This window comes from Cyanistes caeruleus, chromosome 20 (assembly GCF_971803275.1).
Source record: "Cyanistes caeruleus chromosome 20, bCyaCae1.hap1.1, whole genome shotgun sequence".
In the NCBI taxonomy this organism is placed as follows: Eukaryota; Metazoa; Chordata; class Aves; order Passeriformes; family Paridae; genus Cyanistes; species Cyanistes caeruleus.
Window position 1 is genome coordinate 2,801,915 of NC_141720.1, and position 27,319 is coordinate 2,829,233.

General features: G+C 51.2%; 1 protein-coding gene across 4 annotated transcripts in view; it reads right to left on the reverse strand.

Moving 5' to 3' along the window:
• The window catches only part of ASTN2 (astrotactin 2), a 300,670-nt gene that overhangs the window by 60,526 nt on the left and 212,825 nt on the right, over window positions 1–27,319 (reverse strand). For all 4 annotated transcript variants that reach the window (XM_086857798.1, XM_086857799.1, XM_086857801.1 and 1 more), the window contains exons 18-19: window positions 17,632–17,765; window positions 16,341–16,489 (exon numbers count right to left, since the gene is read on the reverse strand). In XM_086857798.1, the coding sequence (XP_086713924.1) occupies window positions 16,341–16,489; window positions 17,632–17,765 (283 nt within the window). The remainder of the gene's footprint in view (window positions 1–16,340; window positions 16,490–17,631; window positions 17,766–27,319) is intronic.

The window sequence follows — 27,319 nt, forward strand, 5'->3', positions numbered from 1 at the left end:
TCAGAAATTTATCCCAAATGGAACATGGATTGATCAGCTCTGCTGGTGCCAAAGGCAACTGCTCAATTGAACCTGGAAAAATGTGAAGCGAGGAGCACATATTCCAGGGCTTTGATGAAATTACTAATGAGGGTGTGTGAGATTCTGGAGGTGCCAGTCATCAGAAACGCGAGGCAGGAAGAGGAGGAAATTTGGATTCTAGTAAGTAAATAGAATAATGGAATGGAAGAGACCTAAGAGATCATCTTGTTCAAACCCCTGCCAAGGGCAGGGACACCTTCCAGTAGACCAGGTTACCCAGAGTCTCACCCAGCCTGGTCTTGAGCACTTCCTGGGATCTGAAATCTACAGTTTATTGGATACAGACACATAGAAAACAGGGAATTCAGTAATGCTTGCAGGATTAAAAAGACTGAATGAATGAATAAATAAATAAATGTATATATGAAAAATCTGATAAGATCCAACAGGCACAAAACAGCTAAACTTGAGGGCATTTTACATTTTATTATTTTACATATTACTGGAGCTTTGATGTATTTCATCCTTCCAAACAGCCTACACTAAGCAGCTGTAATATCTACAGCCTCTCATGGCTACTTGAAATGCAAATTAACAACATATTCCAGTCTTTAACTTTCACATTCAATAACTCAGGCTTTTTTTTTTTTTTTATCTTCTTCTTCTCTCTGGCCTTTTTTTTTTTTCTAATTTTGCTGTGAGATTACCCACTAGTTTTCTTTTAAACCTTAAATTACTCTCATGCATTCTCTACATTAGTTCCACACTGAAGCTATTTGTTTGGGATTAGTTATACTTACCTAACTGGAGGGGTGCAGGGAGGATTACTGGGAATTTGCAGAGGGCTCTGGCAGTGGAAAGCACTATCTAAATGCTAAGTGTTATGAAGTGAGATGAGCTATTTACTGACCCCCACTGGTAATATCCCCCCCTCCAAATTGGACACAGAAATTGAAAGAGCAGAATCCTTTTTTTGGAGAGACAAATAGTGACAGAAGGCAAGGTCCACAAATAAAAGAAATCCTAAAACATCACTTAAGGTCAAAAAGGAGCTGGGTTTATCACTGATATGAATAAGCAGCAGGACCCAGAGCAGGGCAGGGAGGCTGCAGGGGGGCAGAAGGCAAACCCACACTTTGTAGGATCTTCCCTCCAGCCTTTCCCCACCATCCATCACACAAACCAAGCCCCCAAACAGCTCCTCTGGCAACAACCTGCAGCCTGGCTCTTAAACAGAGACAGACCCAGCTCCTGTTCTTTACAAAGAGGAGTTTTACTGATGCAACGTGACCTTTTCCTGGGCAATGGTATCGATTGTTTCATCCTGCAGGTCCCAAGAGAGATCGGGGTCTTGTTGGGAGAGGTTTTATATGCATACACATGAGCAGACAGCTCCTGCCTAAGGGAGATGGACTCAGTGATCCTTAGGGGTCCCTTCCAACCTGAAATATTCTGTGAAATACTGTCACCATCACAGTTCAGACACATATGGCAAAAAAAAAACCAAACAAACCCCAAATCAACCCATGTCTTCGACAAATTTACCACAGTGGTATTTATTGAGGTGGAAGGGTTAAGGGGAACATGGCCTTTTTCCCCAGCACAGTCCCTGAATCTCGAGCTGAACCCCTCCCAGTCACAGCCTGGAGAATCCAGAGAGAGATGGAGGAATGAGGGAGAAGGGCACAAGGATGAAGAGAAAAATGGCTTTGTGTACATGTGGAAACTTTGGGAAAAAGCTTTGAGAGAATATGATGAGGAGATGGGGAAGTGAGAGGATCCTTGTTGAGGAGCCTGTTGTGGAGGTGATTAATTTGAAAGTGTTGAGAAGAAACTCAGGGGTATTAAAGAGGTCAAAATCGAAGAAGAAAGGGGATGGACTAACATTGTAATATCGAGTGATGGAGCTCTGATCAACCTGGTGGAGTTGAAGATGTCCCTACTGACTTCAGGGGAATTCACATGGTCTGTGAAGGTCCCCTACAACCCAAACTATTCCATGATCCTAACACAGGCTCTGGGGTGGGATTCTTCCCCCAGAAAAGAGCCAGTACAAAGCCCCAAGGTCTCCTGTCCTCAATTCCTCAGCTCCTGGCATGGGCAGATGGTGAGCAGGCACCAGAGCTCTGACAGTGAGAGCCTCCATGGGGACACAGCACCGGGTTGTGTGGGCAGCCAGAGGGGTCTGATCATGTGTGAGGAGACAAACAACGTGGGCAGAGGTCTCACACCTCCCACATGAACCCCTGGAGCATGAGGAGCATGGGGGAATGGTGTTTGGGATTAACTGCTGACTAACAGAGGACAATGTGTCCAACCCCTGCTCCTTTTTTCCCCATTTTCTTCTCCAGGTAGAACAGTTGGCTAAGCAGCAGCTATAACCTTCCCTAAAAAATCCCATCTCACTGAGTATTTCCCCAGAATGGAACTCAGCAGGAAAAATTCAGCAAAGGCACCGTGAGTGCATCCTCACAGATGCAGCTTCCAACCCATGGCTGGACAGGACAGGAAATCCTCATCCACAACCAGAGGAAAAATAGGAGACAGCATCCTCCAGCCCCCACACTTCACCCACCAGGGACCAACACATCCATATTGTCCTTTTCCCCAGCCACAATTATACCACGAATTTGACCTTAGGTTTTGTAAGAGTCTAGGGTGACGAAGATGCCATTCTCGACATAGCTGATGTTTGTGAAAGAAACAAACGAGAAAAGGAATAAATAAGCAAAGGCCCGGCCGCAGACTGCGCCGGGTTCCGCTGTGGTTGGCATTTCCAGCCTACGGTGGCTGTGGTAAGGATGACAAACTGGGGTGGCCAGGCAGGGCACTGTGGGCAGGGCTGTGGGGTCAGTGCAGGACTGGTGGGCACCCACCCTGCAGGGATCCCTTGCAATGCTCAGCACCGCTGCAAGCGCTCACAGGCTCTGCAGTGGGTACCTTGGCTCTGCAGGTCATCACATGGAGAGATGTGCTTGCCCAAAAATTCTTCTGGAAAGGGTAATGGATCAGCTCAGTCTTTAATTCCCTCTGGCAGAGATAAAGCCCTGTTTTTCTGGACTTCCTGACCTACTCAATAGCCTCAGGCAGGTGCCTCCAGGTGCTCAGCCCACGGGCAAGGAGCTGCCCCCCCACACACCATGCTTGGTCCCAGCAGGGACCACCAGCCCCTAACACACCCACGACACTGTGTGGAGGACTCTTGGGAAGCTCCCTCAATTATCCAGGAATCCAGACAAGCTCCCTAACTGGGAAAAAGAAATCTCTTGCTGATTGCTCCTAGAGCAGAGAGAAGGGGTATGGCTCCTCATTCTCCCTGCAAGCTTTAAGAGCGTGCAAAAAACAGCATTTGCAAGATAATTTGGTGGTCACAGGGGACTGGGTTTTACTCCTCAATCGAAAACTGGCTATTAAACATCATTTAAAGAACAAAATAAAAATAAAACAGCAATTTCTCCTTTTATTCTCTCCCTATCATCATCATTAACCTTCTATCTGCATAATACCCCTTTGCCAAGGATCTTCAACAGAGCAATAAAATTTTAGTACTTAAACCTTATCAGTGCGCTGGAAGGGAGTATTCTCCTCATTTCAGAGAGAGGGAAACCAAGGCACAAAGAACTGAAATGACCTGCTCAAAGTCACACTGAAAATTATTAGTCAAGCCAGGAATAGATTCCCCAAGCCCTGAACCCCGGGAGGCAGCGGCCCACAGGTATGCTGCTCTTACAGGCCAATTAGCTTTTATGGAAACGTTTAAGGAAACATTTCCTTTCACAGACTCTGCCTGCTAATTTACTCCCGAGCTTTGTCATCTGCGAGGGAAAGTGTCTCAGTTTTAGGCTGTCATGGAACAACTCGGCCCCTTCCCTGGCTTGAGACAAATGTGCTTTCAGCCAGATCTGACGGCACTGAGCACCCCGCTACACGCTGCTTACAAAGGGCTGGGAGAGCTTTTTCTGTGGGTCCCTGCCTACCAATTAAGCCTGATTGCAGAGAGTTCTCAAAGCAGAGGGCTCTGCACACAGACACAACGCTGGGCGCGCCAGGGCTCCGGGTGCCGAGGCAGGATTGGCTTCTCTGGCCACGGCTGATGGGCTTGAGCTGATTCTCCACCCAAATCCTCACTACCCCAAAAGGAAGGGAAAGCGAGGCAGGGGCAGAAGAGAGGAGGGCAGAAGGAATGGGAGAAGGTGAGCTGGTGCAGGAGAAAAGCAGCCCCTTGCTTGCTTTCCACGGCTCTCCGTGGAGAAACAGTTAATGGCTTGGGAGGTTTCCACCCTTCCAGGACGGAGCCTTTTCCTCCCCTTTCGAGTGCCCCCTGCCTTTCTCCTCCAGCGACTGGGAAGCTGTGACTGCTCTACACCGCTGACACCTCGGCTGCTCTGGAAACCCATGAACTGTTTGAGAAAGGTCAGCTGGCAGCCGCCGCATCCCTTCTCCTGCCTTCCCAGCCCGGATGGCCTTGGGCAGTGCAGGAGCCCCCTCTGTAGGCAAAGAGCCACAGTTACCAGCTTATTCTGCTCCTTGACACGTTTTTGCACCCCCTCTTTGTCCTCCCCGACCCCTCTTCACCCACCCCAACCCAAACCCCACCATGGGGCCAGGGGGAGAGCGGGGTTGCAGAGCTCGGTGCTAGCTGGGGATCAGGGCTCTGTAGCCAGTCCTGTTACACGTGATGTGGGCTGAGGCTGGACATCCACAGGACACCAAATTTGCCATCAAAACAGCGGATACCTCGCCAGCTTGCTGTGGCAAAATAAAATAAGCGTGTCTTTGTACAGTGCCAGGCTTTGGTGTGTTTCCCATGCTCTCTCTCCAGGCTCTCCAAAGCCATCACCTATTTTTCCCCTGGTCTCTGGCCAAACCCAGCTCCCCAGCACTGCACAAAGCCTTTCCCAGCCCTTTGGTGCCATGGTGCACTTCTTCCCAGTACAGAAGGAAGTCATCTGCTCCTAGTGCTTCTGTCTCCTGCACCTCCTCATCCCAGCTCTGCACATCACCAGGTAAGGCTCCCCAGCACTGCCACACCTGCCCCAAACCAGTCTTAAACCCCACTTTGCTTCAAAGCAGCCCCATTTGGTCCATAACCTATGTTGCAAATCCACTCCCCAGAACTCATGAACACCAGACTGGAAGTAGCAGAGGCAAAATTCCTGCCTGGATGTAAACAAGCTTCTTTCTTCCCAAAAGAGGAGTTTTTGTGGGGGTGGGAGGTTAGCTGCTGAGTCAAGGTCTTCTGGCAGTCATTATCAGACACTACTCCCACAAAAACTTGACCACAGCCTTTAAGAAAAGTGTGAATTTGGCTGTGTTTACTGCTCTCTGTCCCCAGCAGTTCCAGATCCTCCTCCCTGGAGATGCTCAGCCTGTGTACACTGAATCCCCTTCCATACTGCCAGCCCTGCCACACCCGACACTGCCATACCCCCAGAGTGTTTCCTGCAGCCTCCGAAGGATCTGCTAACCTACAGAATTATACAATCATGGAATGGTTTGCACTAGAAAAGACCTTAAAAACCATCTTGTTCCAATCCCCTCTCATGGACAGGGACACCTCCCACTATCCCAGGCTGCTCCAAGCCCCATCCAGCCTGGCCTTGTTCACTTCCAGTGATCCAGGGGCAGCCCCAGCTGCTCTGGGCACCCTGTGCCAGGGCCTGCCCACCCTCATAGTCAATAATTTCTTCCCAATATTCCTTCTAACCCTGAGTTCTGTCAGTTTGAAGCCATTCCCCCTTGTCCTGTTATTCCCAGCCCATCTCCGAAGTCCCTCTCCAGCTCTCTTGGAGCCCCTTTAGGTACAGGAAGGGCCCTGAAACTTTCTCTTCTCCAGGCTAAACAACCCTAGATTTCTGAGCCTGTTTCCACAGGACAGCAAGAACCTCTCATTTTGTTTGGTCTCTAGTTTGGAGAAGCATCCTCTTAGCCTCCGTCTGAAGCCCAAAAATGCTACTGCTCACACAGATGTGCCCTATGATAAATGCAGGGGGAAAATTAGAAAGGAAGGTGATGAAGACCCAAAGCCAATTTGTAGGCACCCTGAAATAACTTGATTTCTCTGGTGTTCTGGGATCACATCTCTCCAAGATGTAACATTACTCATTTTCACTGGGAGAAGTTTCAGTGTGTAGCAAAAGTATCTCAGGCTCAGTAATGAGGCAAGAAATCGTGCTTACGTAGCTGAGCAAGTAACATCATTCAACTTTCCTGTCCTTGTGGTGGATGAAAAATGATTGGAGAATAAATTAATCCTAATAAATGCAGGATTCTGATCGGGCATACCAAACCAGCAATGTGTCTGCAGGATGAGCAATTGATGAAGTCATTGCTTCAAAGGTGCCTTGATGCAATTAGTCACCTGTAAAACATGCAGCAGAGGAGAAAATGCCTTTCCTTTTGTTAAGGAGCAGGAAAATGCTCTGTGTGTCCGAGTGATTTATGGGATACAGCGCAGCAAAATGAGAGCGTGCGGCAATTAGGGTCGTTCTCTTGGAGATGAAAGGCCAGGGAGAGATGAGTGAAGGGATGGACAGGATGCAGAAGGGCCAGATGGAGGAACAATGCCAACACCACATTTCTGTGCTGTTGGTTTTTCACAGGGATTATTTCCCCCTCTCACAAATCCTTGTGGGGGGGATGGAGCTGCACATGTAAAATTGGTGCCACCGAGGATGAGCCAAATCATTAATCACCAGAGTGAGTATCCGTAATTAGAGCTGCTGGGAGTCACAGGAGCAAGAGTCAAAGGCTCTAACAGGATTATGGATAGATCTGGATTGCTTTATGACTGATATTTATTAGCAGATTAAAGGAACCTATCATGTGCTTGAGGATGAGCACAGGGGCAGGGAAGCAGGTATTTCCCATCCCAGCCCTGCTGCCCAGGATTGCACCCACTGCACTGTGCCCACCACTGACCATTGAGAGAAGGAAAACTGATAAATTTCAACAACTCCACTGTTCAGATTGGGAAATGGAGGCACTCAGCAGTCATGACCAAAAATCATGTGTGCACTCTACATCCAGAAGAGCCAGTTAGGAGCAAGGGATCTAAATTCATACACAAAGTTCCTGTGCTGGCTGCACTCAAGCCACAGAAGTTCACACTTTGGCTGCAGATTATTTTCAGCTTTGTGGGGAGCCCCAGGGCAAGGCACCCTCCCTGCAGCACGCAGAGTGCAGGATGAGCCCAGGGCTGGGAGTCAAGGGGAGCTGGCTGACCCAGGGTGGGGCTGGTCCCAGTGCAGCGTTCCCATGGACATTCCAGCTGTTTGCAGCTGGAGGACACAGCAGATGCCGAGCAGCCGACCCTCACACAGCTGGAGTGCCTGTCCAGCCACCCACCTCTGGCATTATCCCAGCAAACTGGTGGCTTTCCAATGTCCCCTCATCACAGGCAAAGCGTGAACTTCCAGGGCTTGAGAGCAGCCAGCACAGTAACTGTTAATTGTACATGAATTGTGAGCCCTTGCTCTTAACTGGCTCCTCTGGATTTAGAGTTTTGGCCTCAATTTCCCAGTCTGAACAATGGAGTTGGTGAGATTTATTGACTTCCACAGATGACAGAACAGGATAAAGGAAAGCCAGGTATTTTCTGTTACACTGTACAAGCTCTCCTCTCACAGCACAGCCTGCACTGCCCTCCTGAGTGTGCCACGAGGGGGGTGGTGGGGAATGGGGTTCCCCTGCCACACTTCAACATTCCCTGAGTCCACCCAGGCAGGTGTTCAGGGCTGGCACCAGGGAAACAGGCAGTGAGCCTCACCCAGTGTCTCTGAATTCCAGCTCTTCCCAGTGGGAGTAATCATCATACTGGGAAGGTGCTAGGACAGGTCAGCCAAGGATGGCAGAATGACAACAGGAGCCTGGCTGCTCTGTGGGAAGAGCCATTGCCATGCTCCAAGCTCCAGTGAGGTATTTCCTATCCCAGCCTCACCCTATTTCATCAGCGTGAGTCATCAGACCACCATGGAAAACCTCAGGATCTTGCTCCTGCAGTCGTGATCAGAAACATCCTTTATTAAATTAATGGCCATCCCCTATCTGTCATCTCACTGTTAATAAAAAGAAATGAGGGCTGGAAGGAGTGTTGCAGACTGGTTCCTGGAGCCAGGCTTGTCTCAGCAGAACCTGCATCCAGCAGCTCTGCAGAGCTGCTCCCAAACACAGGAGAACACAGCAGGAACAGGAGGAGGTTTTAACCCACAGAACCAATGACTCTGCAGCACAAATGTGGTGGGTCTCCCTTCTCCAGGACACCTCGGGATGCTGCTTCAGGGCAGGGTTCCTCACCAGTACAGCTCCAAAATGCTTATTTGGCCACAGGGACAAGCTCATCTCACGGGCTCTGACTAGATCAGTTCCTCAATTGCATCTCTCACACGGGACAGAGGGGCACATGCACTTAAATGCTCACTATCTGATCCCCTCTGGGGTGAATCCCTTCCCCACTACTGGCACTGTGTTGGGGAGCAACGAGGAAGATCTTTATTTGGTCCAACCAATCGCACTTGAGAGTACAAAGGTTCTTCTACCCCAAGGACCCAGGGGGACACGATGCCCACTTGGAAAAAGGCACCCTCTGCCCTGTGAACGAGCCCCAGCAGCAGCAGGTCAGCACCACCCACCCCTCCCTCCTCCAAAGGAGGGGTCATGGTCCTGTCCTCTGGAAGAGCAGGATTACAGGGGTGGAAAGAGTTCACAGAGAGGTGCTCCCAGCAAAGCCCAAGTCAAGCTGATGCTGAGATAAGACTGTTCCTTGACCCCACCATGCAGGCCCTGTCAGTGGGAATGCTGCAGAGTACCCACCCTATCCCCCATAACCCAAACTAGCCAGAGCAGTATTTCCTATTATGTCTCCATAACCTAATCTGACCCCCTCTAGGGTCTCCAGATTAATATCAGGGAAACCTCACAAGTCCAATCACCCAATTACAGGGAGGAAAGGTTTATCCTATCTAAACAGCACAAAATGTAACCTAGACCCAGCTGTCCCTCACTTCTAAGAGCCAGATCTCAATCCCTGGCAAGCTGAACAAACTGGGAAGGGGTCACAGGGGAGATGGGGAGGGTCTCTCTTGTATCATATGAAACCTTCAGGAGGAGCAGATATTTTAATTGGTAAATCCCCGGACTCAGGTTTAATCCCTCTCCATTTTTACTGAACTTCCCTCACACTGGAGCAACATGGGGAATAGATGACAGGTCCCACCTTGAGCCACTGCCCAACAAGAGGAGGCCCCATCACTTAGGTGAGCAGAGGATGGTGGCTCTCAGGGCACACAGTGTACCCAGCCCAGCCAGGAGAGGCACAGAGGAAGGGTTGGTGCCACCACGTGCCACTGAACAGGGAGGTGCCCGAGGAATGGTGAGGGTTAGAGCAGAGTTGATGCTGGCAGGACAGAGCAGGCACCAGACACGATCACAGCTCAGGACAACAGCAACATCCCCAGAGCACCTCCTGTGCTGGGGCTGAGAGGTTTCAAACAGGACAGAATAGGCTGTCCCAAGGCAGTCTTTGTGCCTCTTTGGATCCCTTTTCTATCCTTATTTCCTTCCAGAGAAGCATGGAGGGACCCTGGCTAACTTTTTGGATTGTATTTCAGCCACCTGACAACTCTGAATGCATGGGAAACCTCAGCTGCAGCCAGAGGGCTGGAAAGCAGATTCCCCATCCCATTCAGGATATCATCCCAGGCTTTGGTTAGAATGAGAGCAATATGCAAAATCTCCAGGAATATCCTACCCTGGCAGAGGATCTCAGTCTGGGCGTCACTCAGAGCCCATCCAAAGGGAAGACCCAAATTCTTTGCTCAGTGAGAATGCCCAAGTTTCCTCCCAAAGCAGGTTGTGTTGCATCCACAGATGCCCCAGAGCCTGTATTTTCCACATAGCTCAGGGCTGCATTGCCAAGCACCAGCTTTGCAAACACAGACTGATCTTCCCTCCAAATTCCAGCCACAATTTATTGATTAAAAAAGCCTGTCTAGTCAATAAAGGCTCCTATGAGAAAGTTCCACTGCTCTGCACTCACATGCCGTGATCTGTCTGGCTCTGTGAGCAGCCTTGGCTTTTGATGCTTTCTGACAAGATGGATTTGTGGCCTTGACTTTTCCAGATCAGGAGAAACTTAATCCTAGAGGATAAAATTACAGACTAGTAAAAAAGCTCCATGACTGGCCTCATTAACTGCCATGTAAGAAGTTCAGAGGCTTCTTAGCTAGAAGGCAGCATCTACAGCTTTCCTTGAGGGAGAGGCAGCTCTGAGCAGACAGCACAAAGCCCTTGGCAAACACAGTGCTCCTGAAGTGCATGACACACTCGTGGCACCAGCCAGGCTGCTCCATCTTCTGCAGACAGCAGGAAAAGGGCAGACGGTCCCAGGTCTCCACCTATAAAGTGATTTGGGAGAAAGCAAAGATAATGCCCAGTTCTGGCCAAAAGGTGTCTGGACAGATAAAAATAAAAAACCCTGGAACAACCATATGGAAATGTGAATTAATGAAATTTTTCAGCAACTGACTCAACCCTAATTGAGAGCTGAGAACACCCTCCACCTCCCTTCTGCTTTCCAGGATACAAAAATGACACTGGTAGGTGGAAATAACTACAGCTGTCCCAGGGAGAGAGAAATCTGAGCTTCACAGTGAGGGTAATGGCCAAAATTAAGCACTTGCTTGGTGCTATTACACAACACATCCCAGGAAGCAGCTTCCAAAAACCTGACCTTCACTTCAAAGGCTTCTTTTTGAATCATCTTTCCTACTGCTAGCAAGTGAAGTGGATTCAGCACTCAAGAAGGGCAGTCTGGGTGTTAAAAACATCTTCACCCATGTGTTAGCTGCCCAAGAGGCAGGGGCAGTGCTCACGTATTTACCCAGCTCCTGGCTGGACCTCAAGCTCCTACAGCTTCCTAAGGGCACTGTCAACTCCTCCTGCTGCTCTGTGTGGTGCCCAGCTTGTCAGTGAGCACTCTTAAAGATGATTTTAAGGCTTATAATGGCAGTGCAACGTGGTTGCATGGAGATTGCAGTGGCTCCTTTCTGACAGGAACAGTATTTGCTCAGGCCAGACAGTCTTTGCTCCTCTTCTCCCAGGTTTTCTCAGGGCAGTAGCAGCACAGCTTGCACACAAGAGGGTGTCTGGAAGAGCTGGTTGCCATAGCTATATCCATACATCCCCAGCCATCCAGACACGTCACAACTGTGAAGTTATAAATAAGACACTCCCAAGCCTCAATTCAGAGCCCAACTTGCAAGTGTACAAAACACCCAGCCTTGTGAGTTGACCTCTTTCTTTTATGGGCTTGGTGCTGTGCACAGGCTCCTCTGCAGAGCAGCTCTGCTCCAGCACAGTCTGTAATGCTGGCATGGTGATGTGCTCAGCTTTCACAGAGCCATACTCTCCACTCTTGCACATCTTCCTGCCCTGTCTGTTGTGCAGACACCCTCCCAGGTTACCTGTTGGCTCTGCTCCACACCAGAGCTGTGGATCGAGGGCAGAAGGCTTTGACCTGCCAGACTCTGCATTCTCCTCCTCTGGGCTCTCCACCAGGCTCACTCAGCAGGCTGTGCTCCTGTTCTCCTTTCTTTGAGGATTACAAGCTCTGGATCAGGGCTATTTTTTATGAGCATGGTCACTGTCCTGGCAAAAAGACCCCAGAGCAGCCAGGATCCCATGACATCATCAGAGTTAAAGCCTGGGAGTCTCTGCTGAGATCTGACCTGTCCTGCTTGGACACAGCATCCCAAACCGAGCACTGCACAGAAGCAGGTGAGCCGTTCACCTGTTTGTGGTACACTCTGTTCAGCCAGTGCCCCACAACATCCCCAGCTACCCCAACTTAGCTGTCAGCACACACCGAGCTGCAAAGCACCACAGAAAAGGGGCAAAACCACAGCGTGGGAGCCAACACAGAGCAGGACAGAAGATGAAGGGCTGGGAGAGCCTAATCCTTCTGTGATTTGCTATCAGCAGCACAGAGCCAGCACTGCACTGGGACAACACCTCATTCACAGTTGTTGTCACCCTCAACCACGGGGACAGTGAGTGATGCTTTGTTTCTCTGCATCTCCACAGTTCCACCCACTTTGGTAAGGAAGAGGTGGGTTCATGCTCCAGGACACAGCTCTTGCATGTGCTGTGCTCAGGTCCTGGGCTGCTCACCCCAGTGCTGGTGAAGGACTGGGACCACTGGACTGGCTCAGTGGCCAGCCTGAGGGTCCTGAGGGAGGAGTGGCCACAGGACAGGGCACAAAGCTGGGGGATCCAGTACCTGTCTCTGCCCTCACAGGTGAATACTGCCCTGTGCTGAGGGTCTCATGCTGAGATTAATTCACAGCTCGTGTGACCTCAGGAAAGGCCTTATCTCTTTGTTTTGTCCCTTCCATTTGCAGATTAAGGGAGAGTCCATTCCTCTGTCAGAGCGTGCAAGGTCTGATTTATCACCAGCAAAGTTCTCAGAGATACCCTCAAACCACCCCCTCCCCAGCCTCCTCACTGTGCCCTGTGCAGGCACATGGCAGCCCCCAAAGCCCCCAAAGATGAGTGTTCAAAGACCCAGCAGCAACAGAGATGTGGGCACAACGGGAAGAAAACTGCACCAGGGAGAGAACTTTGAGAAAGGAACTGAGAACATCACAGCAGAAACACAGTCACCACCCCAGGAGCAACACAGCCCAACCCACAAACCCCAATCCATCACACAGCTAAGCCCAGTCCTTCCTCCTCCCCCAGACATCCCCCAAAATGTTCTAAAAACACATTCAAAGTGGTTTTTTACTTCTAAACCTTTCATTACACAAACTCACAGCAGCCTTCCCAAATGCAGGTGGGTCTGACATCCCAGGTGGGCCCCAGAGAAGGTCCAGGTGGTGTTAAACCAGGCATAGGCCTGCTCCCTCCTGAGGATTTCACCCTTCAGCTTTCAGACAAGGTCTCCCAGATTAGCTCCCCAGCTCCCAACCCTAAAACCAGGGCAAGGATCCTTCTGTTTTCCAGAACAGGCTGGAAGATGCTGCACTCCCCATGCAGGGCTGGCTCAGGCAAGGGGGGCTCAGCTGGTCCAGGGGACCTCCTCAAGGAGAAGTGATGAATGCCCAGGTGCCAAGTTTGGCAGATGCAGGGACACAGCCCAGCTCAGAGAATGGAGACATGAAAAGCACTTTGCACCCCAGACATGTTATCCCCTCATCCCTCCCCCTCATCCCCTTCGGAGCTTCTTAACTTCAGAAACCTCCCTCCAGAGGAGTGTTGGAGTGACAGAAAACATTTTCCAAGCCTAATATCAGTTCCAGATGTTCACAGCCATTTCAGTTTGTACCTCACCCTGTAAAACACATTTCTCCCTCTCCCTCTCTCAAGTGCAGCGCCTGCTTGGTCCATGACATAATGCACTGGCGGCTCGGCCGCGCGCACACACACACACACACACACGCTCGCGCCCTCTCCGAGAGCCCCATGTTCAAACAAAGAGCATCACTCAACTACAAAGCCCTCGCACACATGGAGTTATGAGTAATTTCCACAAGTTTTAATAAACAGTTTGGGATGTAATTGCTCTCCGTCTTCCCGGCTGGCTCCCGAGCGCAGAGCCGCTCGCTCCCCGCGCGCTGGTGTTGAAAGCGTGGTTTGTTTCACGCGCGAGTTCACCTCCTCTCCGCCTCAGATGGGCCAAGGGCTGTGTTTTCCTAAGCACCAGTAACAAGCCTTTTAAAAAAAAACCTCATAGAGCCGAGGGTGACCAACCCTGCAGGCTCCTGGCTCCCTTCGCCCTGTGCTGCAGCACCCCTGTGTCATGGGGAGCCCAGCAGGGAGCAGAGGGGACCCACACTAGACCAGTCTCAAACTCCCCCCTCTGCCCCAAGAGGAAGAGGGATAAATGCTTTCTGGCTCAAGGGAATGGTTACATCTGGCAGAACAAGGCGTAGGCCCAGGGGTTTTGCAAGGGTGAGAGACTGGAGGCTTTTGAGGGGCAGGAGGAAAACAGAAGGCAGGTGAGGCTGGGACCAGGTACCACCTAGTTTGCCACAGGAATGAAGAAGAGGTTGGCAGAGCTCTAGCCCCAGGAATCCCAATAAGAAATGGCTACAACCTCAATACAGCAAACAAAACCACCATCCAAGTAAATATAACCCACTCATTTAAACTCAAGACTTCCAAGGGATGAGTGGCAGCATCCTCAAGAGCCCTATAATCTTGCCAGATCCTCCCAGCCCAGAGTTGGCTTGCTCTGCAAATACCTGTGATATACCTCCAAGCAATGGGAATAACCTGCTCCTCCCTGCCAGCAGCTGGGAGAGTGATCTGCCCATATCCATCAAAAGCCATCCAAATTTCATATCCCACACTCCCCTCCCAAAGATTTTCCCCTCTGGGGCTGTGTTATTGTTTTTGTGGATGCTGTTCAGATGGGAGGAGCTGTGGTGCAGCAGGATTGGTGGGTGATGGTGGCCAGGGGATATCCAGGGCAGGATTTTTGGCTGTAGAGAGCTGTAGCAGTCAGCACCTCTGCAAACCTACACAAGGTATTTACAGGAATCAAGTCATCTGGCATTAGAGGCCTGTAGGGTAAGAAAGGAATGAAGGCAGGAATGTTGTTTGGTTATAAACAACACAGAAAAAAAAAAAAGGGAGAGATTTAGGATTGGCTTTTCTCTTTAATTGTTAATAGGGTCATTCTGTCCCAAACAGTCCCTCAGAGCAGGCAGAGGGGAGGGAAGCTCCCCACAATGAATTCAATTGCCTGTCAAACACATGGCAGTCATAAAAAGAAAATAATAATAATAATCTGTATTTCCTACTCTGGCTGCCAGGCAAAGATCCAGCCACTTCAAAGGAGAAACCCCAGTTTCCCTGGTCTGGCCTCACCTGACTGATGTGTGAACAATCTGGAATCTCCATCCAAAACAAAGCCCCTCCTTTGGTGGCTTGTTTTCTTTCTCCATCACTGCAAGGTGCCCCTCCAAGATAAAGAACAAACCTTCTTCCATGCCGTGAAACCAGAGACGTAACCCAGGGTCCACGGCCCATCGGGCAACTTTGGGAGGGGATGTTGGCAGGATGTAGGAGAAAAGTCCCATGGGATGGGACTAGTGTATGAACCAGAGACCTCCTGCAGGTGTCCTGTTTGTGGAGACCCCTGCTCCTTCTTGCAGGGGTCTCCACAAGCAGCTGGACCCCCCCAGGAGGTGGGGATCTGGCTCTCTGCAGCAGAGACAGGCCACGTCTTGCAGCACACGATTTTTGGATATGGCGGCATCTATGCTGCAGAAGCAGAATAGATGGGCTTGAGGTGAACAGAGAGGGTGGAAACTTCCCTGTGGCTGTGAGGTCTAAATGATCTTCCTGAGCCTGTCTTCCCACCAGGGAAACACAGCTAAACATCTTGCCAGTGTGCCCTGGGAGCCCATGCACATCTGCATGTGGACTGTGAGGTTCTGCACTCCAAAACCAGCCCTGTCCCAGGTAAATCTCTGCTTTGGTCAACAATCCAGCTGCTCTTGTGAGCTTCTGTAAAAAAACTACATCCAAAATCCTCAAGCAAAAAAGCAGTAGGTTCTGCCAGGTTTTCCCTGCAGCACTGCCATCACTCAGGGTCTCAAGTCCTGTTCTCTGAAATCCATCATTGACTCACCCAAATCAAGTCCCATCCTTCACAGTCCTCTGCCTTTTCCAGCAGCTCCTGAAGCATGGATTGAGTTGCTGACAAAGCCTTTTTAAGGTGTAGAGCACTCAGTACAATCCTGAGAACTGAACTCCAACCCAGAGAAGATTCAGGTTCTCTTGGAGAAATTTTGTGCTCTTTAAATGATCTCCCTAAATATTGCAGGTTTTGAGTTCCTTTGATAGGTGTGCAAGACAACTGAAAATGTCCTTTCAAAGGTGGATCACTGGTCACTGTGATTCTTTCCCAGATTTGCCCTAAACCAGAACAGTCACTCACTGGGACAGACCAGGAAAGCCCTTGAGCTGTTGAGGGATGACTTTCCTTCTACAACCACCATCCTGTGACATTTCAGACTGATCTGACCAACATTCACTTCAGAAACTCCAACTCACAGCTCTCCTGCCCAAAAAATGGCAAATAATTTCCTTCTGCCTCACTGTGTTTTCACAATTCCCCTTCCCCTCAAATAGCCATGCCTGCAGGAGACTCCAGAAACTTCTCCTAAATGGAGTGGGTTTGATACCTCATGTAAAACCTTGGCTCTATGTACCATTCTCCACCGAAGCAGCTGCTCCCAGCCAGGCAGGGCACAGGAGGCATCGCCAGGAGCCCTCTGCAGCACGAGGAGGTTGCCCTCCCTCACACCCACCTGTGTAAAGGTCTGTGTCCGTGTATTCATCCACCTTCTTGTGCTGTAGGACGTAGTCTGACACCTTGGTCCCGATGGCAGGCTGCACGTCCAGCCACTCCAGAGACACCACGGTGCTGGAGGGCTCCACGTTGGGGGAGAGCCGCAGGCTGGGTGGGAGACAGAAGGAAAACAAGACATGAGCTCTCTTTCTGGGGAGGAATTCACATTTCTAAGCAGCACCATGACCCCTAGAAAGGCCCATATTCACACGTGTGGGTGTGCCCACAAAGCCCCAAGGACAGAGGTCACAGGGGCAGAGCAGGCTCTGAGCATCACACGACTTCCAGCTGAAGTTCAGCTGAGTCCAGCCTATTGCAATGGATGCCCTTGGGAGCGTCCCCCTGCTCCTGGAGAAGGCAAGCTCATGCAACCCCAAATATCTCATCTAAAGGGGTCTCCATTGTCTGGGACAGCTGCTGAACTTCAGCAAGGTAAGCAAGGACCAACATCCCACGAGGAAATCAGGAGAGAATCCAAGTTCTTGAAACCCAGCAGGGCTGAGTCCACGGGAGAGGAGGGTCACACCAGCATCACCAGTGAACAAAGGTAAGGAAGAGTGAAGGGGAGAAGCAGTGTGAATTCACCCAGCTGCAAAACTCTGAGGGGTGTGAGTGAGAGCCAGAGCAGGGCAGCTGTGCAGGAACTCCTGCCCAGAGCAGGAACAACGTGGGCTGGGAGGAAGGCAGAGGAGCTCTGTGCTCCTGGCTGTGCTAATGCAGAGGCGTCCACTCCCTCTGCTCCGGGGTAGATGACAACACCAAGTACAGGGCTATGGAGAGTCTGGCTCCAAACACACAGCATGTTTGCTGGACTCGAGATGGGAAATGAATCCCCTCTGAGGATATTGGCTCACTGAGAAGGTGTTCTGCTCCTTGTGGCTCGCTGGAGCCATTCTTCCTGCTTTCTCAGCTAATTCCCCATCAGTTTGCTCCCGATTTGCTCTTGCTCTGACAAGCCACAATGAATTGCACTGTAATTCCATTTCTTTCAACATTTGAAATCCCATTCTACAAGTCCTGCTAATCAGGTGATGAAAATCTAAAAGGAAACCTTCCAGGGCCACAGCCAGAGCCAGGATATCCTAAAGGCATCAGTCACACAATGAGGAGGGCTGGACTGCAGCCCCCAGGCCCAAGGGTGATGAAGGAGGTGCCCATGGGCTGAGCCCCTGGGAAATGGGGTGGTTCTGGTGGCTGTGACCCACAGGAAAGGGGCTGGTGATCCATAGAGGGCTCACAGGGATACGTACACAGGCGGAGGGAGAGGGCTGCAGTTCGGGAGTCCGTTCTCATCGAAGGCGTTGAGGTCGCACCTGCACCAGTCTTCGATAACATCACCTTTCCCAGAGCACCAGTATGAGCTCATCAGGGCTCCCTTGAAGGCCTGATGTGAGAACAAAAAGCGTGAACATGTGTGCTAAAGACTCGGTGAAATCTGGCCAGCGGCTGGGCTGTGGGGTTGAGCAGAGCCCTGGGATCAGGAAATACAGCATGGGCTGGGGGAGTGTGTCCTCCCCAGCTCTGCCATGACCTCTCTGCTCAGCCCCGGGCCTGGCCCTTCACCTCCCTGGGTTTAACTCCCATGAACCAGTGATGCTGGTTCATCCCTGAATGCTTTTGGAGTGGGGATGGGGATCTCCTGTGGGGGAGGACTGAGCTGCCTGAAGCAGTACGAAGGTAAATCCCTCTGTGACAGCGAGCAGGATACACACAGTACCTGCACACTGCTGCTGTGTACAGTGAAACTCTGCCACTCCTCCCTGTGCCCTTCTGACCAGCTGTTTCTGTCCCCCTGAGAATAAAGTAATGCCTTCCCAACAACACAGACCCCTTCCATCCTTCTCACAGGTTTGTTATTCACACCAAGCGCCCTCCTGCAAGCAAACTCCTGCTTTATCCACTTGTCTAAGGAACACTCGCAAGCAAAACAGCAGTATCTGGAAGGAAAAAATAAAACCTGGAAAATACTTGCAGGATGTCCCCAGGAACCACCCTGACTGCTCCTAATAATACCAATGAATCCCTGGAATAATAACTGTGGTCAGAATTGACAAAGCCCTCCGGGTGTAGCCCCTCAGTGTCCCTGCTGTGCTCATCCCTCAGCTCAGGGCACTTGGTGTCAGTCCCACACCACAGGATGGGGCATCCCTCACTCCATACCCTGCTGTAGTTTGGACCAGATGGATTTATGGTGGTTTCTCCCACTACCCTTCACCTGTAATCAAACTTCCAGCTTCAAAAACATCTCTCCTTCACACACACAGAGCCAGCATCCAACCCAACCCTGCAAAGCCACAGCGCCCATCTGGAATAATCAACACCAAAACACCAGCCACTAGAACAAAGCTCTGTAACGCTTTTGACCTTTCAGCTGGCACATTTGGGAGCTGAAACACCTCCACAGGTCCTCATCCACATGGAGCAGCCTTACTTGTGGTAACACTGCTCCTCCCATGAAAAGGTGCCTGCGGAAGCCTGGCCCTGGTGATATGGCCTGTGCTGCAGGGGTACGCCTAGAAATAAAGCTGTGCCCTTTCAGAAGGACAGGGACAGCTCAGGCTGCAGCATTTAGCAGAAAACTCTAGGAAAAGCGCCATCCCAGGGAGGTTTCTGAAAGGAGGAGGTATAAATAGAGCCTGACGTCAGGGCTCCCATTGTCCAGGGTTTTGTCGCTCTCCCCAAACACCCCCAGCACCTTTAACAAGGCGCCTCAAGGCTCTTGCGTCTGCAAAATTTTCTGCTTCCAGGCATTTACAAAATGGGACTGTTCCAGATGGAAAAAATGGCAAAAAAATCCCAAAAAACCCAAGGAAGGAACGAATGCGTGAAAGAAAGAAAATGTGGCATTATTTTGCTCTGTTCTTTAGAAAGTAATTGAAGTGTTGGGCTGGAAAGGGCATCCAAAGTAATTGGAGAGAGGGATGAAGAGAGGAGTTTATCTGACACCCAGATAAATGGATGCAGACACACGTCTGCAGAGAGAGAGAGGGGTCTGTGCAGGAAAGGAACAGCAAAGGAGGTGTGCAGATGGATGGGGAAGCATGTGCTCTCCCTGGGAAGCAAGATAAATTTGTACTTGGCTGAGGGTACCTGTGTGCACAGACAGACAGATGTGGGTGATCCCGGGAAGAGCTGCACTGTCACACTGATGCCACTGCTCCACTGTCCCCCAGCCCCTCCCTGTCCCCTAACCCAGCTCCTCCCTGCACATCCTCGATTTAGAGGAGAAACCCCACCCTCTCCATCCATGCCCTTTAGTAACTGCAGTAGTCAATTCCTTGTTTTATTTTTTCCTGCTGTTAAGCACTAGCCAGATGAGCAACCCCCTGAGCTCCACCTGCCCAGCCTCGCATACGTTTTAATTACATCCTTCAGGCTGTCATCTGCCTTGTGTCACCCTTCACACAAAGCAGGTTAGGGGAGGGATGCTGCTCTCCTCACACACCTCCAACCCCTAACCGGGTTAATGGGAGCATGGCTGCCTGTGCCAGCTCCTGCCTCCATCCTGACTCTTGCCAGGGCCAGCCTGGGAGAGCCAGGCAGCCAGAGCTTGTCCCTGCCTTGTCCCTGCCTTGTCCCTGCCTTGTCCCTGCCTTGTCCCTGCCTTGTCCCTGCCTCGTCCCTGCCTTGTCCCTGCCTTGTCCCTCTGTGCTAGGCACTGGTGAGGCCACGCCTTGGATGCTGTGTCCAGTTCTGGGCCACTCATGACAAGAGTCAGAGAAGGGAACAGAGCTGGGGAAGGGGCTGGAGAGTGAGCCCTGTGAGGAGTGTCTGAGGGGCTCATCCTGGAGCAAAGGAGGCTCAGGGGGAATTTCTGGCTCTGCACAAGTCCCCACCAGGAGGGGACAGCCGGGGCTCCAGGCTCTGCTCCCAGGGAAAAAGGACAGGAGGAGAGGGAACGGCCTCAGGCTGGCCCAGAGGAGGCTCAGGGGGGACATCAGGAGGAATTTCTTCACTGAAAGGGTGGCCAGGCATTGGAAGGGGCTGCTCAGGTAGGTGGTGGAGTACCCATCCCTGGAGGTGTTGAAGAAATAACTGAATGAGGCACTAATTAATGCTGTGGTGTGACAAGGGGGTGATTGGTAAAAGGTTGGACTCAGTATTGGAGGTCTATTGCAACCTAAATGATTCTGTGATTCTACAACTTCTCTTGCTTTCTTGTGGAATTTTGAGACATTTGACTTCTGGGATTTTCCCACTGGTGCTGGGGAGTGTGTGTTGAGGGGTGGGGAAGCATCAAGAGCAAGCTGATGTGGAGCAGAAATGGGCAAGATCACACAGAAGGGAATGGCAGCTGCCACCCCAACAAGGAGCTCAGTGGCAAAGGAGGACCAAGCGCGATGGCCAAGGGTGCAGTGAAGGGGCTGAGATCCATCCCAAGGGAAGCTGCTGCCTTTGGGAAAGCTTCAGGTGGGAATAAATGCACCTTCCTGATGTCTGGTGGCTGAGAACCACCTTTCCCTCCTGCCTTGGGCTGGGCTCTCCACATCCCCTGTCCTTCCCTGCCATGCTCAGAAGCGTGCAGCGAGTGCTCTCCTCCCTGCCAAGAGACAGCACCTACACAAGCCCACCTCAGACATGGCCACTTCCATTTTGGATGCTTCATCCATGGATGCTTCCATGTTTTCACAGGCCCAAGAAGGTCTGGAATCATGAAGGGCTTCCAGGAGCGATTGATCTGCTGGGAATGGCAGTGGCCCCCAACACACTGTGCTTGCCAGCCACTCCCCAGGACCCCAACACCCCACTGTGCCCTAAGGCAATTTTATCTCTCATTTTAAAGTATCCAGATTGTATTGTTTCCCTGTGAGTCAGCCCATTTAGTTTATGTCCTTCGGTGCCAGAGGGGAAATTTATGAGATGAGAAACTGGCTCGAAACGTTTATTTTCTAGATGACGAGTCATGCCATTAGATATATAGCTTTATGAATCATAGGAACAGCATCTAATTTGCTCTTAAAGGTATAATAGGTCTGATTCCCCACACCCATGCACACACATATATTGGATTGATAGTTCCCCCCTAGGATGGCTAGTTCATTTGTTTTGACACAAGCAAGACTTACAGGACCATAAAGTCCCATCTTACCATAAGCTAAGCCTATTCATAAAAAAAATATTAGGGAAACAAACGATCAGCTAAGCACATTTGTCCTACACTCGATTGCATATGGATCTTTCTCCTGTTGTTATTTGTGCTCAGGGGGAGGCCATTTGGCCCCATTTTATAGCTGAGACACTCTGTAACAGAATCGAGAAGAACACTTCCTTTGTCCTCTGTTAGACCTGGCTGATGGAGGGAGAAGCATTAAGTTATTTCTGACTGTGGGTTTTCTGTTGAGATCCCAGGAGAGGAAAGTGATAGGACATGAAGGAACCCTTCAGATCAGCATTTGCAGGACTCAGCACACACCACAGGGCTGGTGTTTGCAGATGGGATACTGGAAAGGGCACGTGTTGGGTGCTTATCTGTGAATATCTGGTCCTCTCCATGTCTAACAGTGATGTGAAAATCTGGCTCAATGAGTCTAAGATGCACATCTCTGTTTCTGGAAAAATTAAAAAGGAAGTACAGGGAGATAAAAAACCAACCACAGGTGAACAGGTAGGCTGGACAGAGATGTGCTGCAGATAAAGGAGATGATCTGGAAGCTGGAACTTAGGTACATTTTGGATTTTGCACTGATTTCCCACTCTCTGTTTGCTTTTTTTTTTGCTTTCACAGCCTGAACAGATGCCATGATGGCAGCATGGCTGGAGGAAAAGCCTTCCATGCCCTTCCAGCAACACTGAGTGCTGTTCACAGGAGACAAATGCCACTCCTTAGTCTAGACACCTCTGGAAGGAGGGATGAAAAACAAAAAAGGAGAGGAAGGCTAAGGTTTCCCAGGCCAGAGACTCTTTCCAGGATCATGCTGTTTGTGTCCAAAAGGCTGCTCCAGGTTCACAGCAAAGGAAGGTGAAGTTCTGCTGTTGGCAGCTGATCTCATCCTGTGTTGTTCACACCCTCCCTGCCTCCGGCTGCCTCTCCCCCGGCAGCAGCATCACCAGCACTTCATCCTGGAAAGGGACATCAGTGATCTGCTGGAAAGGTCAGGGTGCTGGAAGGGACCCAAGGTGGGCAGCATCCTGGTTTCTGTTATTTACAGGAGCCGAGGGAGTGGCAGAGGATGCTGTAAAAGCTGGCAGCAGGGGAAATCAAATCTCTGTGCTCTGCAGCAGCCCTGTCCTGGGGAGCCTCAGCACAAAGCTCCCCATTACAGCCCACCCAGGCATGACAGTGCAGCCATTCTTCCCCTGGAAACACCAGCTGGATGTGGGCTGGAGCTGCAGTGTGATGCTCTGGGGCCACAGGACGAGAAGAAGGGACAATTAGCAGGTATTAAAACAAGGCAACAACAAATAAAAAGAAGCACACCCCACATCAAAACAAAAAACTCACCTCAACCACAAAAAACACTGTCCTGGTTGGCCCAGGCTCCCTGTCAGCTTTGGCAGTGGGAAAATAAATCCCTGGCTCTGTCTCCCCAAGCCCTCAGGGGCTGCTCTGGGGAAGCTGTGTGTCTGCAGGGACACTGTTGTCCTCCAGCAGCTCTGCCATCGGTGCTGGAATGGGGTCAGGCTCAGCCCATGGCCTTGGGGACACCTTTCACCCTGGCTAAGAACACCTGGGGACGCTGGCCAGTGGTGGCCGTGCTCTGCTCTGCAGGAGATGGCTCCTCAGCAGGGAGTGGGGAGAAAAGATGGGGAATTTTGCTCCAACCTCAGCTGTCATCTGAGCTGGTGACCCCCAGCACGTGAAGAAGCTGTCTCCAAGAGCCCTGCCAGGGTCCCAGCCATGCTCTGGGGTCCTGCTGAGGCCAGCAGGACCAGCAGCACGGGGATGTGCCCCCCAGCAAGCCCCCACACCATGGGCTGGGCCATGTGTGCTGCCAGGAGGCCATGGCTGCAGCAAATGCTGAGATTACTCAATTTTCCAATTAAAGCAAGGTCCTAGGGGTCTCCTAAAAATCCAGGCTCCACATCCATTTGTCTCCTTAAATACACACAGCAGGAGTTTGAGTCCATTTCCCAGTAGGAGCGAGATTGATCTCTCCTGCCTCCCTTCTCCACACCCCCCTCACGACACCACCCTCTAAGCATTTCTGCAGCTGGCTGAGCTGCTCCACAGAAGCTTGTTTCAGGGTTTTTTGGAGGAAAAATGAACAGACCACAAACAGGAGGGACTACACTGCCCAAAATACCTTGCCTTTTCTCCCCTCCACTGGCCAGGGCTGCCCCGTGGCTCCGGACACGCACACGTGGGAGGGGATGGGGGCAGCAGGGCATTCCCTGCCCTCCTGTAAGGGACAAGGACATTTGCAGATCATGCAGATCATGCAGACCTGTGATCCCACTCTCAGTCTGTGCCTCTGGGTGCACTCCAGGGCTGGGCTGGGCAGCAAGAAGATGATGCCCACCCCATGGGGAGAGGGCTGGCAAAAGTCACTTAAGGCGTAGGAGGAAAATCACCATACATTGGGAGGACTCTAACTGGGGTGAGGAGCAGCTCTTCTCTTTGAGTCCAGGATGTCCCCTAGAGGGAAAGCACCTGAGGTCACCACATCTCTCTCCTCTCCCACCACAAGCACTCAACAGCATCCAGCCCTTGAGGTGTTGAGAGCATTTTGCCAGCAGAAAGCCCCAGCACAGAAAGAAGCTCTTTGTTGTTGGGCCTGGCCAGCCACTGACACTGGTGGTTTCTTCTGCAGCTCGCAGTGGAGACTCCTCCAGCTTCATGTGGAGGGACCACTGTGGTGTCTGCACCACTGCAGAGCACAGAGGAAGCAGAAGAGAGAGGCTGGCATTGACCAAAATTGATGCAGGATCCACAGAGCTCCAGAGAAGTCCCTGGAAGGTGACAGCCAAGGTCACAGCTTCTCTGTCTCTTTACACCTTTTGAGCTCCCAGTGTGAGCTCTCAGACTGGGGAGCACTGGAGCTACAACAGCAGTGATCCTATAAAATATTTGGATTATCTGGATCTTACCATGTGGCTGGGGCTGGTGCAGAGGGGACCCCAGCACTGCCTCTACCCCAGCAAGAAATCCTCCCTGTCCAACCTGCCACCCACAGCCACACCAGTTACAGAAAAGACATTCATTCAAAAAAGCCCTTCAAAAACTGCCTGAACCTCCAAAAACACCTCCTTCACCCTGGCAAGGCAGCACTGCCACAGTCCCCAGCCAGGCTGTAGTGACCAGTGATGGTGAGAATTCTTTGACCAACACTATTAAACCACAGGGAGACAGAAAGAAACTCCTAGCAGGGCCCAATCCACAGTTCTCACTGCATACAAGAAGGAAAAGAGGGGCCTGATCCTTTTCCTGATACTGAGATTGTTTCTCCCTGCTCCATGCTGGAGCTGGACTGTGAGGAGAGATGACACAGAGCTGAGAGTTTCCTTGAGGACATTTCCTCTGGACAAATGCCCCCTGGACAGCAAAAGGAAAAACTCCTGGAGCCTTTCACGTTTCAGGCCCTTGCTTCAAAGCAAGAAGAAAACAGCAATTCCCACTCACACAGAAATAAAATGTTTTCTAACTCATTTCACGTGGGCAAAGTAATATATTTTCACCTCATCTCCTGCTTGGAAATGGTCAGTTTTAGCTGAAATCAAACATGCACACAAATAAATATCACAAATCAGCCCACAGCAGACACCCAGCACAGAAACTGAAACCCCAGCATTTAAGAGTCTGGCAAGGTCATCAGCAACCCAGAACACAGCCTTGGACCGGGCTGTAGCTGTAAATTTTAAAAAGTGCATAACTCGCTGCACTAAGGCAGATGAAAAGACAAACCTATTAAAAAATACACATGCTGCAGAGGGTAAAATGTCTTTACCTGTGTTTTGCTGCTCAGCTGATACAGGAAAACTTTCAGCCAGGTTTATAGGAGTCAATATCCACCTTGTTAATGACCTTGTTATCTGTCTGTACAGCATTGTCATTGTGGACACATATGCAAAGAGAACCGTGTTTACAATTATTGTTTTTTTAACACTACAAGAGAATTGGGATGTGCCTGCAGTTCCTCTAAGGTCAGCACTTGATGTATGGATTGAGAATCATCTACATGAAGGGAGAGAAGCAGGCAATGGAGCACTCAAGACTGGAGAAGCTGGACTTGGCTCAGCCCAGGCAAGTGAAAATCTTATTTATGGCACATGAGAACACTACTCTGCAGTGCCTGAGACACCCCCAGCCTCCTGTTTGGTGCTGGAAATGGGTATTTCATCATCCAGGTGATACATGAGATGCTCCTGGTGGAGTATCTGTGGGATACAGACCCACACACCCTGTGGGAGCCTCTCAATTCACAGAGATCTTTCACAGTTTAAACTTGGTGGTGTTCTGGCTCTCTGCTGAGTCTTGGCTGACAGGCTGATGTCCCACTGGTGGTGGCAGCTCCTTACCACCCCTAAATCCCTTTCCCTTTCATGGTAACCCACCCTGCTCACAGGGAAGGCGAGGGAAAGACAATGCCCCTGCCCTCCATGATCATCCATCATGCTGGAGCTCATGATGCCACAAGAGGATGGGGACACATTTTCACACAGGCAGCACTAACCCCACAACAGAACATCCTTTCCAGGAGAGGGACATGGCCCCCATAAGCTCCATTTCCTCCAGAGGGGCAGCTAGAGCTCTGCTCAGCCCAGGCTCCTGTGTGGAGAACCAAGGTTTGTGCCGAAGTGCCACCACCACCATCACAGCAGTGGTGGATTTCAGCCTTCAGGAACCAGGATTTGTCCCTGCTTGTGGTGCCAAGGGCAGCAAGAGAAGGAGAGGGAGAGAATAAAAGTCCTCCAGAAGGCAGGCTGGTGGAGAGAAAGGGGAGAAACAAGCTGGAGTGAAGGGATGGAGGGAGAAGGACAGCCCATCAGAAGTGAGCAAGAAGGGGAAAATGATGGAGCTGATGCAACACGAGGGGTTCATGGTGAGAGAATGGGAAGGAGGGGCAGAGAAGGCAGAAAACACTCCCTGTGTCCTGCTGGAGCAAGGATGGGGATGGTTTGGGGTTGTAGGGAGGAAGGGGATGAGAGGGCCTGCTCTTAAGAGAAGCCAACAGCGAAAGCATCCTGACCCAGCTAAGGAGGGTGTGGTAAGACAAGACATCATGATCCCACCTGCTGCCCAGCCCAGGACCTTGCACTGTGGATGGCACATTGACCTGTCCTGGCATGTGCTGCTCACTGCCAGCTCCCTTAGTGCCTGCTCTGGCAGCATCCCCCACCCTGCAGCTGCCCAGATCCCTGGCCCTGTCACCTCTTATGCCAGCCCTGCCCCTGGACAGCTCCCTGGGGTGGAGGGTGGAGCAGACTCACACAGCACCCTCACACAGGGACAGTTTCCCAGGGGATGCCCCTCCACCCCTGGGTGAGCAGGTGCAAGGTGGAAGAGGAAGAGGAGGAGATGCAGGCAGCACAGCCCCAGGGAGTATTGCTGGGGTGTCTCTGGTTTGGTTGCTTTGTTGGGGTTTTGTTTGTTTGCTGGTTTTCCCAGCGCCTCAGCAGAAAGCACAATGCAGGCTGAGCTCCAGCTGCAGCTGATGGGGCCAGCCCTCGCTGGAGCCAGGGGAGCAGGGAAGGGAGGGAAGGCGGGAGGAAGGGAGGCTGCTGGTGGAACAGACTTCAGCTCCCCAGGACAAAGAGGCGCCCTGAGTGAGCCCAGCAGCATCGGCAGGACTGGGGGGACAGGTGAGGAGGAGGAGGAGAAGGAGAAAGAAGGGGGAAGTTTGCAGCCAGGCCCAGAGGGGCAGGGTGGCATTGCCACCTGGGCACAGGGCGATGCAGGGGACCTGGTGGTGAGCAGAGTCCCTGGAGATCCTTCAGATCCTGCTGGGCTCTTCTGCTACACCCTCCTCACTGGCTAACCCACCTCCTGTGTCCCTGAGG